The 13,123-nt window shown below is 45.3% G+C and overlaps 1 protein-coding gene across 2 annotated transcripts in view; it reads right to left on the reverse strand.

Moving 5' to 3' along the window:
* Window positions 1-13,123, reverse strand: part of ahr2 (aryl hydrocarbon receptor 2) — a 217,442-nt gene that overhangs the window by 18,649 nt on the left and 185,670 nt on the right. For both annotated transcript variants that reach the window (XM_070876058.1, XM_070876057.1), the window contains exons 5-8: window positions 10,773-10,908; window positions 3,011-3,150; window positions 1,641-1,843; window positions 644-753 (exon numbers count right to left, since the gene is read on the reverse strand). In XM_070876058.1, the coding sequence (XP_070732159.1) occupies window positions 644-753; window positions 1,641-1,843; window positions 3,011-3,150; window positions 10,773-10,908 (589 nt within the window). The remainder of the gene's footprint in view (window positions 1-643; window positions 754-1,640; window positions 1,844-3,010; window positions 3,151-10,772; window positions 10,909-13,123) is intronic.

The raw sequence follows: 13,123 nt of genomic DNA on the forward strand, positions 1-13,123 counted from the left end.
TCTGCTATCCTGTACCCTTGCAACCTATGCACAGTCCTGTTCATTAGTCCTTTGTGATCTGTAAATCTCTGGGCCACATCTCCGAAACCTGTATTGTGAACAGTTTAATTGGAAAAATTATAGAGATTGCAGTATGAAGACTATCTCCACGTCATCTGTTAGCAATGCCTGGAATTTTATCACTACTGGTTTTATGCAGTATATTTTTGCAGCCGGAGAAGGTAGCTGTGTGCTGAAAATGCACGTTTTGTAAATAGATAGCTTTCTATATCGCTAGGCAGATCCTTCCCTCTTATGGAGTGATGATAGCATCACAGTAGCAAGTCACTCCAGTGGCTCACAATGTCTTCTGGAAATCCGAATCATATAGTTATATTAGAAGGAAATAGGTGACGGAGAGCATTATCCAATCTTAAAGCATTAATTGCTTTTCTGAAATGACTATCCCAGCCTCATTTTCACTCCCTTTAGTGCTTCCTTCCTATTATAATCTTCAGGCGCTTACAACCCGCATCACCTAATCCCTCCTACACTCCACCTCATCTTCTACTACTGTTGTGCCTGATGGTATCCTGCAATATGGGCCTTGCACCCTCATGTAGTTTCTCGCCCCAAGTGAAAGATGCTTTTGAGCTATACTCACTTCTCACGTGATTATCAGCGCAGTACATCATATCGGCTGCATGGATGAACTGATAACCTGAGCCTCGCATGCACAGCTCAGTTTCCGTGTAACCCAGTACAAACTTTCCCCTGTAACAATGAAATAAAAGCACTGCATAAACAAACAATACAAGGCGGCTAGAATGTGAGTTCTTGGACAATCTTTCGATGTGCGAGGTCCATCTCCCGGCCCGAGGGCTTGGTGACTAAATACACTGCCCTGTTTGACACCAACAAACCAGCAGGTCCAAGTTCAAGTCCCGTGTGAGGGCTCCGTTGGGCCAGCAGTAGGGTAACAACATTGAGGACAATTGACCTCAGCGCCCCAGAGCTTTGAAGGGTAAAACCAGGATTCTCGCTCCTGATCCTGAAACACCAACTCTTTCTGGAAGTGCACTTGTGTAGAGGCTGGCTGAGATGCCTCCTGACATTCACCGTCAAGATCCACAGGTGTGGACTAGATACTCGCCGAGCGACAGGCTGGCTGCCAACCCCTGCAGAGCCACACACCAGTGAGAGTCAGTACCTTCAGGAGAGGAGCTGAGAAGGACTATCGTAGTTGAGAGATACTGGACATAAAACAGGATAAATCCATGCTCATTCCAGTAGTTTACAAATCCTTCAGAATGGCATAAAACACTGCAGCATTAACACACAGCACCATAGAGTGTGAGTAAGTAGGTTTGATTACTTACTCTGCTTGCCTCAATACATGTTGCCGAGATGTCTCACCTCAGAGGGAGAGAGAGGAACTGGAATTGTCTGCTTGCTCTGTATATGGAGACATCTGCTGGCTGGACCAATCCCAGCTCCCAGCTAGAGGAGGCTAGCAGGGTTGAAGGAGATTTACTGAATCTCGTATCAGGCACTTGCACTGCCCCGATTCCCAGCATCTCTCGTTTCCTCTGACCCGCTCTCTATCTCCTTTCCCCTCCGCCCCCTCCCCACCCCGCCCCTCTCTCACCCACACAACGTACTTCGTGTCACATGCCACTGGTGTGAAGTCCAACTTGTGTTTGGTCTGGAATATGAGCGTCTTGGTCCGGACCTCCAGGATGGATGGAGGCTGGAGAGGAGTTGCCACAGCAAACAGAGCCAGCTGAGGTGGGATGGGAGCACCATCCTCAGCTTTCTTATTCTGCCCGTGTAAGAACCTCAGCCGCCCCTGAAAGTTCAGTGTCTGCAGTAAAGACAGAATCAATCAATAGGCACAAATAGAAACTCAAGGATGATTACTGTACCAATTTAACTCCAGTATTTATGTTCTCTAAATACAGGAGGGCGGCTTACCTATAGCATAATTGATCTTGATCTTTCGAAGATGGCAGTCCACATATACAAAGGTGTGATTTATACATTGGATTTTACAGCGTTTTATTGTTTTGAGGCACGTACCCTCACATGGATGAGGAGCGTCCTTTTGATTTGGTTTTTCCCTGCTGTTGACTTCACATTACCCATGGCCAGAGCACTCAGCCTGTTCCCAGAAGAGGGCAGGATGGGCAGTTACCATGAGGGGGCAGGATGGGTGGCCTCTGCCCAGGTCTCCATCAATGCTGCTCATAACCAGCTGCTTAGATGGGTCTAGAGAGCTGGCCAGTGATGCATTACCCTCTGGTTTTCCCTCCTTCTCTTCCTTTTTTAATTAAATTGTATTTGCTAGCCTCCATCTCATTTTGATGTCACCTTTAATTTTTTTTTCCTCTGCTTATTTTCCTGGCAAAAGAACCAGGAGATGACTTGAGGAGAATTCTTCTTACGCAGTGAATTATGATGATCTGGAATGCACTGCCAGACAGGGCAGTGGAAGCAGATTCAATAATAACTTACAAAAGGAATTGTATACTTGAAAAGGAAAAAAATTGCAGGGCTATGAGGAAAGAGCAGGGAAGTGGGACTAATCGGATAGCTCTTTCAAAGAGCCGGCACAGGCACGATAGGCCGAACGGCCTCCTTCTAACGGTGTTGCTGAGGTGCAGGCTATTGGGCCACAGGGGGTGTCTCCATACTCACCTAAACACCAACCTTCCAGCATGGCTTGCTGAATAACAATCAGGAGTGACAAGTCCTCTCCCTCCTCCCCATCTGTGTCGGCATGCTGAGGAAAATTGTAGTGCCCCAGCCACCAGCCCTGACTCAGGATCAAATCAGGGACCTTTCTGGTCTCTCTGGCTCAGCTAAATATTGGATAAACTTACTGAGCCAATTTATTTGGGGAAAGGGCTGGGAAGAAAGATAGCCTTCCAATTTCAACAAACAGTCTTTGCCTGTCTTGGGGAAGGGTCTACTAGACTTTAAACAGAAACGTAAAGCACATGGGAATAGAGTTGGATTCCAATTTACTTACCAAGAAGCCAGAGGAATTGTCCAAGAGGCATCGGAACCTGCAGATAAAGTTCCTCTCCATAAATGAGGAATTCTCAGGTGGTAGGTGATGAGGATCATAAGTGACTACATTGAAGCGAAGGCTACTATTCTCCGGAATAGCTAGGCAGTGAAATAGAAAGAGGATTAAATAAATAAAATACAAATGCTGAAAGTCAAAAACAAAAGGAATGCTTCAAATACACAGCAGGTTCGTCAGCATCAGAGTGATGCTTTGGGCAGCGATCGTTTAAACTGGGTTCTGATAAAGGGTCTCCACCCAAACTGTTCAGCTTCCTTTATAAATGCTGATGGACTTGCCGCATGTCTCCAGTGTTTTTTTTTTTGAGGTTGATTTTTGTTTGAAATTCATGAGTGGGATGTCCTCATGAATGATAAGTGGGATGCACATTTCTCCCCCTCCCCCTCCAATTTTCCCCCATCATCTCTCTTCATGCTGGGGGTATGGTCCCCTGGGTGCCTGCAGCCCACTTGTATCTCACCCCAGTAAGCAGTCTGTGAGGCTGGACTGGGAGACTTGTAATCCCTCCATTCCCTGAATTCTGATCTCAATGAGGGAGGCACCGAGCAGAGACTGGGTAATTCTCACAGGAGAAGAAAGGGCATATGTTGACGGGAAGGGTGGAAAGACCAGAGGGAAGGGCGGGAAAGACATGCATTTATTTCACCTTTCTCGAACTCAAGGCAACCTAAAGCGATTCACAGCCAATAAAGTGCTTTTTAAGTCTCGTCACTGTTGTAATGTAGGGAAATTTGGAAGCAAGTTTGCACACAGCAAGATCCCAGAAACAGCAATGAGATAATGAAATGATAATCTGGTTTTTGATGGTATTGTTTGAGGGGTGGCCAAGATACTGGGTGAAAAGTGCCATGGAATATTTTACTTCCACCTGAGGTGGTTTAACGTCTCATAAGAACATAAGATTTAGGAACAGGAGTAGGCTATCTAGCCCCTCGAGCCTGCTCCGCCATTCAATAAGATCATGGCTGATTTGGCCGTGGACTCAGCTCCACTTACCCACCCACTCCCCATAACCCTTAATTCGCTTATTGGTTAAAAATCTATCTGTGATTTGAATACATTCAATGAGCTAGCCTCAACTGCTTCCTTGGGCAGAGAATTCCACAGATTCACAACCCTCTGGGAGAAGAAATTCCTTCTCAACTCGGTTTTAAATTGGCTCCCCCGTATTTTGAGGCTGTGCCCCCTAGTTCTAGTCTCCCCAACCAGTGGAAACAACCTCTCTGCCTCTATCTTGTCTATCCCTTTCATTATTTTAAATGTTTCTATAAGATCACCCCTCATCCTTCTGAACTCAAACGAGTAAAGACCCAGTCTACTCAATCTATCATCATAAGGTAACCCCCTCATCTCCGGAATCAGCCTAGTGAATCGTCTCTGTACCCCCTCCAAGGCTAGTATATCCTTCCTTAAGTAAGGTGACCAAAACTGCCGCAGTACTCCAGGTGCGGCCTCACCAATATCCTGTATAGTTGCAGCAGGACCTCCCTGCTTTTGTACTCCATCCCTCTCGCAATGAAGGCCAACATTCCATTCGCCTTCCTGATTATCTGCTGTACCTGCAAACTAACTTTTTGGGATTCATTTACAAGGACCCCCAGGTCCCTCTGCATCGCAACATGTTGTAATTTCTCCCCATTCAAATAATATTCCCTTTTACTGTTTTTTTTCCCCCCCAAGGTGGATGACCTCACATTTTCTGACATTGTATTCCATCTGCCAAACCTTAGCCCATTCACTTAACCTATCTAAATCTCTTTGCAGCCTCTCTGTGTCCTCCACACAACCCGCTTTCTCACTAATCTTTATGCCATCTGCAAATTTTGTTACACTACACTCTGTCCCCTCTTCCAGGTCATCTATGTATATTGTAAACAGTTGTGGTCCCAGCACCTGTGGCACACCACTAACCACCGATTTCCAAACTGTAAAGGACCCATTTATCCCGACTCTCTGCTTTCTGTTAGGCAGCCAATTCTCGATCCATGCTAATACATTTCCTCTGACTCCGCGTATCTTTATCTTCTGCAGTAACCTTTTGTGTGGCACCTTATCGAGTGCCAATCTAAATGCACCACATCCATCGGTACACCTCTATCCACCATGCTCGTTATATCCTCAAAGAATTCCAGTAAATTAGTTAAACATGATTTCCCCTTCATAAATCCATGTTGCGTCTGCTTGATTGCACTATTCCTATCTAGATGTCCCGCTATTTCTTCCTTAATGATAGCTTCAAGCATTTTCCCCACTACAGATGTTAAACTAACCGGCCTATAGTTACCTGCCTTTTGTCTGCCCCCTTTTTTTTTTTTTTTTTTAAAGAGAGGCGTTACATTAGCTGCTTTCCAATCCGCTGGTACCTCCCCAGAGTCCAGAGAATTTAGGTAGATTATAACGAATGCATCTGCTATAACTTCCACCATCTCTTTTAATACCCTGGGATGCATTTCATCAGGACCAGGGGACTTGTCTACCTTGAGTCCCATTAGCCTGTCCAGCACTACCCCCCTAGTGATAGTGATTGTCTCAAGGTCCTCCCTTCCCACATTCCCGTGACCAGCAATTTTTGGCATGGTTTTTGTGTCTTCCACTGTGAAGACCGAAGCAAAATAATTGTTTAAGGTCTCAGCCATTTCCACATTTCCCATTATTAAATCCCCCTTCTCATCTTCTAAGGGACCAACATTTACTTTAGTCACTCTCTTCCGTTTTATATATCGGTAAAAGCTTTTACTATCTGTTTTTATGTTTTGCGCAAGATTACTTTTGTAATCTATCTTTCCTTTCTTTATTGCTTTCTTAGTCATTCTTTGCTGTCGTTTAAAATTTTCCCAATCTTCTAGTTTCCCACTAACCTTGGCCACCTTATACGCATTGGTTTTTAATTTGATACTCTCCTTTATTTCCTTGGTTATCCACGGCTGGTTATCCCTTCTCTTACCGCCCTTCTTTTTCACTGGAATATATTTTTGTTGAGCACTATGAAAGAGCTCCTTAAAAGTCCTCCACCGTTCCTCAATTGTGCCACCGTTTAGTATGTGTTCCCAGTCTACTTTAGCCAACTCTGCCCTCATCCCACTGCAGTCCCCTTTGTTTAAGCATATTACGCTTGTTTGAGACACTACTTCCTCACCCTCAATCTGTATTACAAATTCAACCATACTGTGATCACTCATTCCGAGAGGATCTTTTACTGGGAGATCGTTTATTATTCCTGACTCATTACACAGGACCAGATCTAAGATAGCTTGCTCCCTTGTAGGTTCTGTAACATACTGTTCTAAGAAACAATCCCGTATGCATTCTATGAATTCCTCCTCCAGGCTACCCTGTGCGATTTGATTTGACTAAATATATTCAAAAAGGAGTTAGGTGAGGTCCTTACTACTAGGGGGATCAAGGGGTATGGCGAGAAAGCAGGAATGGGGTACTGAAGTTGAATGTTCAGCCATGAACTCATTGAATGGCGGTGCAGGCTAGAAGGGCCGAATGGCCTACTCCTGCACCTATTTTCTATGTTTCTATGTTTCTATGATATGTAGGTTAAAATCCCCCATGATTACTGCTGTTCCTTTTTTACATGCCTCCATTATTCCCTTGATTATTGTCCGCCCCACCGTGAAGTTATTATTTGGGGGCCTATAAACTACGCCCACCAGTGACTTTTTCCCCTTACTATCTCTAATCTCCACCCACAATGATTCAACATTTTGTTCATTAGAGCCAATATCATCTCTCACAACTGCCCTGATATCATCCTTTATTAACAGAGCTACCCCACCTCCTTTCCCTTCTTGTCTATCCTTCCGAATTGTCAGATACCCCTGTATATTTAATTCCCAGTCTTGGCCACCCTGTAACCACGTTTCTGTAATGGCCACCAAATCATACCCATTTGTAATGATTTGTGCCGTCAACTCATTTACTTTATTTCGAATGCTGCGTGCGTTTAGGTAGAGTGTTTTAATACTAGTTTTTAAACCATGATTTTTAGTTTTGACCCCTCCTGCAGCCCCTTTATATTCATACATCTTGTCCCTTCCTATCACCTTGTGGTTTACACTTACCCCAGTGCTACTCTGCTCTGTTGCCTCCTGCCTTTTGCATTCTTTCTTGGGGTCCTGTTCATCTGAGCTCTCACCCTCTCTAACTAGCTCAGAGCCCTCTCCTGGGTTCCGAATACTCCTCGCATTGAGGCACCGAGCTTTCAAGCTTGCCTTTTTATTACACTTTGACCCTTTAGAATCTTGCTGTACAGTGGCCCTCATCCAAAAGACGGCACCTCCAACAGTGCAGCACGACCTCAGTACTGCACTGAAGCGCCAACCTAGATTGTGTGCTCAAATCTCTGGAATGGGGATTAAACCCACAACTTTCTAACTGAGCCAAGAGTGCCACCTATAAGGAAGGAAGGAAAAGTCACGTTTGGGGTTACTGTCACAAACTTACTGTGGGTTGGAGTTGGAGCAGCTATAAGTGGGCAACAAGGTAAAAGACTGTACATGTCCACTTGGCCATTCAGAGACATCATCGGAAAAGGCTGTGCCTAATGTTCCCTCTAATTTTGTTTTCGTCCGCACGGCCCCATTAACCAGCTGTGCTGGCCATTCAAAATTCCGCGCATGCATGGTTTTTCTATTTAAAAGCCAGTTCACCGGCTGTGCGGGACCTGCATAGCCACACATCTTAAAGGGAATGTTGGTTGTGCCTCATGAAAAAGTATATTTTCCACCAAGCAGAACACCAGTTTCAACCATACGCAACTCTGAACATTGGAGTACAGGAACGGGAGTAGGCCATTTAGCCCATCGAGCCTGTTCTGCCATTCAATGAGATCATGGCTGATCCGTGACGTAACTCCGTACACCTGCCTTTGCCCCCATATCTCTTAATACCTTTGGTTAACAAGCATCTACCAATCTCAGATTTAAAATTAACTACTGACCTCGTATCAATTGCCGCTTGCGGAAGAGAGTTCCAAACCTCTACTACCCTCTGCGTGCAGAAGTGTTTCATAACTTCACTCCTGAAAGGCCTAGCTCTAACTTTTAGGCTATGCCCCCTGGTCGTAGACTCCCCAAATTATTTCTGTTCCTTGCCAGTGAAGATTACTGTAACAAGATTGATTAACTATTTACATGGCAAGCATTCATCAATTCATCACACTTGACTTCACCTTATCATCTCCCTGGCAGCATAGTTTTTAAGATGTTGTATTTTACCATTAATTATTTGGTGTGATTCATGGTTTAAATAACTTTTTAATGAAAAAATACAGGCTTCCACGGAAACCAGTGGAACTAAGAAATTTGTTTTCCATTGGCTGTGTGGATATCTGCCAGGTATCAACCTGCCTCGTCCTTCTGGCCAGAGGAGGCACCACGGAGATCTTAAGCCCCCATTACACTGGGAACAGCCAACCAATACAATGTCATCAGCGGGTGTATTAGTATCTATATGCTATAGGGGGAAAAAAAAAATCACACAAACTATTATTTTTAATATGTGACATGCTACTTGTGTGACGCACTTAATTCAAGCCACAACCGCCAGCAGTGACAGAACTGTAACCCCCAGTACTTCACCCAATTGTTGTACAGATCAAATGATCACCTCCAGGCACATGCTAGTTTGTGATGGGCATTATCTATATTGATACTGCTGGGTGTTTTTTATAGTTCAAGTGTATAGTTATAGTTTATAGTTTTATAGTACAGAACTAAATATCCCTCCCTCCATTACACCTGCATGAAACCTTGTAACAGCACTGAGTGTTTTCCCCCCCCAAAAAAAATTTGCATAAATTCAGGAAATCACTGCAACAGCAACTTCCTATCAATCCAACAGGAATTTCCTGACCTTTGCTACTTGACATTCCATCAACAGAATACCACAATGTTACCACCAGTTACTTCAATCCTTAAATCCCGAGAAGGATGCAAGCAGAATAAGACCGCATGTTGACCATTGCAGTTAAGTTGTTATTAGACTACACTCCCTTACATAGATGGAAAAACTCTCACATACTTCACTTAGAAGGCCACTGCTCATGTGTGAGAATAGAACAGTGTGTGTTAGCAGGCTAACCCACTGCCTCTGATTTGCATCACTGGTTGTCAGACATTCAGTACTGGATGAGCAGTAATTTCCTCCAATCAAATATTGGGAAAACTGAAACCATTGTCTTCAGCCCTCGCCACAAATTCCATTCCCTAGCCACCGACTCCATCCCTCTCACTGGCAACTGTGTGAGGCTGAACCAGACTGTTTGCAACCTCAACATCCTATTTAACCCTGAGCTGAACTTCCAGCACCATAGCCTCTCCATCACCAAGACTGCCTACTTCCACGTCTGTAACGTCGCCCGTCTCCACCCCTGACTCAGCCCATCTGCTACTATTCCATGCTTTTGTTACCTCTAGTCTTGACTATTCCAAAGTTCTCGTGGCTGGCCTCCCATCTCCCACCCTCCATAAACTTCAGAACATCCAAAGTTCTGCTGCCCGCATCCTGAGTCGTACTAAGTCCGGTTCACTCATTACCCCTGTGCTCGCTGACCTACATTAGCATCCCAGTCCAGCCTCAAATTAAAAATTCTCATCCTAGTTTTCAAATCCCTCCATGGCTTCACCCCTCCCTATCTCTAACCTCCCCCAGCCCTACAACCCACCGAGAACTCTGCGGTCCTCCAATTCTGATTTCTTGCTCATCCCTGATTTTAAATCGCTCCACCATTGGCAACCGTGCTTCAGCTGCTGAAGTCCAAGATCGGTATCCCCTCCCTAAATCTCTCCGCCTCTCCACCTTTCCACCTTTCTTTCCTCCTTTAAGACGCTCCTTAAAACCTGCCTCTTTGACCAAGTTTTTGCTTACCTGTCCTAATATGTTCTTATGTGGCTCATTCTCAAATTTTGTCTGATAACGCTCCTACGAATCACATTGGGTTGTTTTATTAAGTTAAAGGTGCTCTATAAATGCAAGTTGTTGTTGTTGCTGTGGAAGGCATCACAGCTAAATCAGATAGTGTCCTCACCTAATACCCACACATACCAGCAGGGGAGATACTGGATACTGATCAGCCTCCCGAGATTAGGGGCACTGAAGCTAATTGTAGTGCTCCCATCTCCAGGGTGGAATCAGTTGACTCAGAACAGCTCAACACCATCCAGGACAAAACAGCCTGCTTGATTGGTACCCCATTCACTACCTTAAACATTCACTCCCTCCACTGTGGCTGTAGTTTGTACCATCTACAGGATGCACTGCAGCAATTCGCCAAAGCTTCTTCGACAGCACCTCCCAAACCCGCAACCTTTATCACCTAGAAGGACAAGGGTAGCAGGCACATGGGAACACCAGTTCCCCTCCAAGTTATACACTATCCTGACTTCAAACATATCGCTGTACCTTCATCATCACTGGGTCAAAATCCTGGATCTCCCTCCCGAACAGCACTGTTGGAGAACCTTCGTCAAAAGGACTGCAGTGGGGCAAGGCGGCGGCTCACCACCACCACCTTCTCGTGGGCAATAAATGCTGGCCTTGCCAGCAATGCCCACAACCCGTGCATGAATAAAAATAATTGAACCTGGGACTGTACAGCTCAATTTCTACATTATTTTTCAAGTGCATTTTGATAACACAGTATGGAATACTTCGGCTACAATATAGCACTTTTAATATAAAATCACCCAATTACTTGATAGTTCACTGTCTGCATGGGGATTGGATTCCTGGAAGGCAGGTGGATTCAGGGCCCAGTGGAGCTGACGACGGAACACAGGCCGGTCATCCGTGTGGATCAGCTCAAACACACTCTGGTGCACCACGTCCGACTGGAAAAGAACAGAATAATCACATCAAGTCAATCGGCTAGTCAGGCAGCACGGAACTTAGAATAAAATACAGCCAAGCCAAAGCAATGAAAATTTCTAACATTCTTGGGAGCAAAGGATTATAGCTGGGATATAGATAGAAAGGGAAACTGGAAATACTGGAAATCCAAAGTCAAAACAAAAAAAACTGCACAGCAGGTCAGTCAGAAAGAAAAGGACAGTTAACACTTTGGGCGGGACCTTTCATCAGAAAGAAAGTGGAGGGGTGTGGTGGAGGGGTGGGGCAGAGGGGAACATGTGGAGGCTCCAGAGTGCAGAAATATTAAACACTTCCATAAAAGACAGGTTTGGGTTTAATGGACAGATGGGTTTAATAACCTGTGAACAGATTTTAAATTGTAGGAAGGAGACAGGACTAGAGCTGGTTCCCATTATCGAACAGTAAAGGGAATAATGTAGGGTGACCATATGGCCCCGTTTTCTGAGGTACTGTGCCCCCAGGCAAACAATGTCCCCAGAAGAGCCCCTGGTTTACAAAACTCTTCCCTGAAGTGTACCCCTCCCTGGGCAGTGATTCTATCCCTGAGCTGTCAGTTTGTGGCTCGAAGGCTAAGTTAAACAACAACTTGTACAATGGTCAGAGGCACTCCCTGCGCATGCACGACTGGGCGGTCTTTCTGCGTATGTGCCGAGTGTTGTTTGCGTTTCTGGCCGGGCTCGTGCTGTTAGATTACTCGCACCGGAAGTACCTGGGAGCACAGCAACAGGAGCTGGTGAGGGAGAGGCCGCAGGGGTGGGCGAAGTCACACTCACTGGGGAGAGTGGGGGAGGAGGGCTAATCCTAGACACGGTGGGTGGGTCAGTCACTGGGAGAGGGGAAATCAGGTGTCCGAACGCGCAACTATAATGACTTTAATCCGCAGTAATTATATGCACATCTGTTTTGACTTTGTAGTGAATATGTGCAATTGTTAAAATATAGGCTGCTACACTGCACAGTCTACATTTTCCGCCCTGGCTACTTTGTTGGGCTTCCACCCGGTGTGTCCCCGGATTCAGTTTAGAAAATATGGTCACCCTAAAATAACATGATAGCACTGGAGAGTTGTGATATATTCACAGAGCACAGCACACACAGCTTTCGATAATGGCAGACAGCTTCTCAGAAGTTCCGGTAGCTTCTGGTCAGCTGACTCATTTATTCACCTTTAGTTGCAGTAACACAATACGTCCACATCCCATCATCAATATCATAGGCAGTCCCTCGGAATTGAGGAAGACTTGCTTCCACTCCTGAAGTGAGTTCTTTGGTGGCTGAACAGTCCAATACGAGAGCCACAGACTCTGTCACAGGTGGGACAGATAGTCGTTGAGGGAACGGGTGGGTGGGACTGGTTTGCCACATGCTCTTTCCGCTGCCTGCGCTTGATTTCTGCATGCTCTCGCCGTTGAGACTCGAGGTGCTCAGCACCCTCTCGGATGCACTTCCTCCACTTAGGGCAGCCTTGGGCCAGGGGCTCCCAGGTGTCAGTGGGGACATTGCATTTTATCAGGGAGGCTTTGAGGGTGTCCTTGTAGTATTTCCGCAGCCCACCTTTGGCTCATTTGCCATGAAGGAGCTCAGAGTAGAGCACTTACTTTGGGAGTCTCATGTCTGGCATGCGCACTATGTGGCCTGCCCAGCGGAGCTGATCAAATGTGGTCAGTGCACCAATGCTGGGGATGTTGACCTGAATGAGGACGCTGGTGTTGGTGTGCCTGTCCTCCCAGGGGATTTGTAGGATCTTGCAGAGACATCGCTGGTGATATTTCTCCAGCAACTTGAGATGTCTACTGTATATGGTCCATGTCTCTGAGCCAAACAGGAGGGCAGGTATTACTACACCACAGTGTGGAGCTATAACATTACAAGCTTACAGACATTACACTTCCCACTCCTTAATGAAGAAGTTATTATATCATACATAACTTGCATGTTTACACAAAACAAAAGGATATGTACTTATTTTGCCATATTTACAAATTTAACATAACCACTTGTTTTCTGTTTCGAAGAGGATACCTTTGCTCTCGAAGAGAACCTTCCAAACATGGTGTCGAATTTAAACTCATTCGAGGCTGATCCTGAGGAATGTTTTCCTCCAAGGGATTTCCTTGATTTTCATTTGAACTCACTATAATTTCAGACTGTTTGTTTCCCTGACTCGGAATCAGA

The sequence above is a fragment of the Pristiophorus japonicus genome, chromosome 3 (assembly GCF_044704955.1).
Source record: "Pristiophorus japonicus isolate sPriJap1 chromosome 3, sPriJap1.hap1, whole genome shotgun sequence".
Taxonomy (NCBI): Eukaryota; Metazoa; Chordata; class Chondrichthyes; family Pristiophoridae; genus Pristiophorus; species Pristiophorus japonicus.